The sequence below is a fragment of the Perkinsus marinus genome (genome assembly GCF_000006405.1).
Source record: "Perkinsus marinus ATCC 50983 genomic scaffold scf_1104296947368, whole genome shotgun sequence".
Classification (NCBI taxonomy): Eukaryota; Perkinsozoa; order Perkinsida; family Perkinsidae; genus Perkinsus; species Perkinsus marinus.
The window spans coordinates 1-1078 of record NW_003210628.1 but is presented as its reverse complement, the minus strand read 5'-3'; the positions used below and the strand labels follow the sequence as shown (position 1 = coordinate 1078).

The following is a 1078-nucleotide window of genomic DNA, read 5'->3' as shown; positions in this document are numbered from 1 at the left end:
GCCCATGGTATCTGTTCGTTATTATTAATCAATGGCACTAGCTCTGAGCCAATCTGGGGGATACACATCCTTTCACAAGCCTCTAAGAGCTCCCTGTAACAACCTGACCTCAATTACTATACCACTAAAAAGGAGACACCTGCCCAGCGGTTCTTTCAGCATGGACAACAGAATAGTGCTGTTGTCGCTACACACATGGGCAAACGAAGGAAATAAGATTCCCTTTCCACAACTCCCCACTCAGGCCACAACACACGTCAGAGTGTAAGTATACACACATAGTGTTCAAACAGAAGATATATGCCGCTTCATCTGGGGAATCGATTCAATGGTGGCCGCCTTAGGACTGGGCCCAGCAGGCTCAATGTCCGAGCCAGGCACCATCCTGCAGCGTCGACACCATCTCCTACGCCTCACAACATCTGATCTCCGCATGTCCGAGTGGAAACCCTCTTCATTAGCCGCGGTGAATGATACAGCGTATCTGATAGGGACAACCCATACCATCAAAAAACCCGAGAGGGAGGAATAGCGACCAAACCACAACAGGTCATAAAGCCCTAGTCGACATCATAAACTATCATCACTCGAAGGCCCGCCGTACATACTCCCAACCTTCGACGTCTCCATCAGCACTCCGATCCACATACCTAATACAGGGGAGCCCAATAGACCTTATGTTGCCTACTACTACTACCATAGACTCGTCCACTCCCATCGGCCTGGGCCCTTAGGGAGTTGGAAGGACTCCTTTGGACAGTAGAACTGCCCATACTCGTCGCTCCAGGCCGAGCGCTCCCCTGCAAAGAGGTGATGACCCCAGCCACCAGTCACCCACCAACGCTGATTCTCGTAAGTCACAAAGAGGCGTATCTGTTCATGACTTCGACCCTCCAACGGAAGGTCAGAAGACTCCCCTACCTTATCATAACTGGATTTAGTTCGTACTAATTCAGCCGACGACGAGGCCACTCCTGGTGTGTCACCACTGGGAGATCGGCGCTCATGCTTCACAATAGGAGCCGGTGGAGGCTGCCTCGCTCGAGGGGTCTCCTCACTCACAGTTTGTACGATCCTA

At 51.6% G+C, this 1078-nt stretch overlaps 1 protein-coding gene across 1 annotated transcript; it reads right to left on the bottom strand.

Annotated features, from left to right (window-relative positions):
• Positions 1 to 704: 704 nt before the first annotated feature.
• On the bottom strand, positions 705 to 891 carry Pmar_PMAR018426 (hypothetical protein; the record flags this gene model as incomplete). The annotated part of the gene is made up of 1 exon (XM_002779437.1): positions 705 to 891. A coding segment is annotated over one exon (187 nt), but the record flags the coding sequence as incomplete, so codon positions are not given.
• Between the last annotated feature and the right edge of the window lie 187 nt (positions 892 to 1078).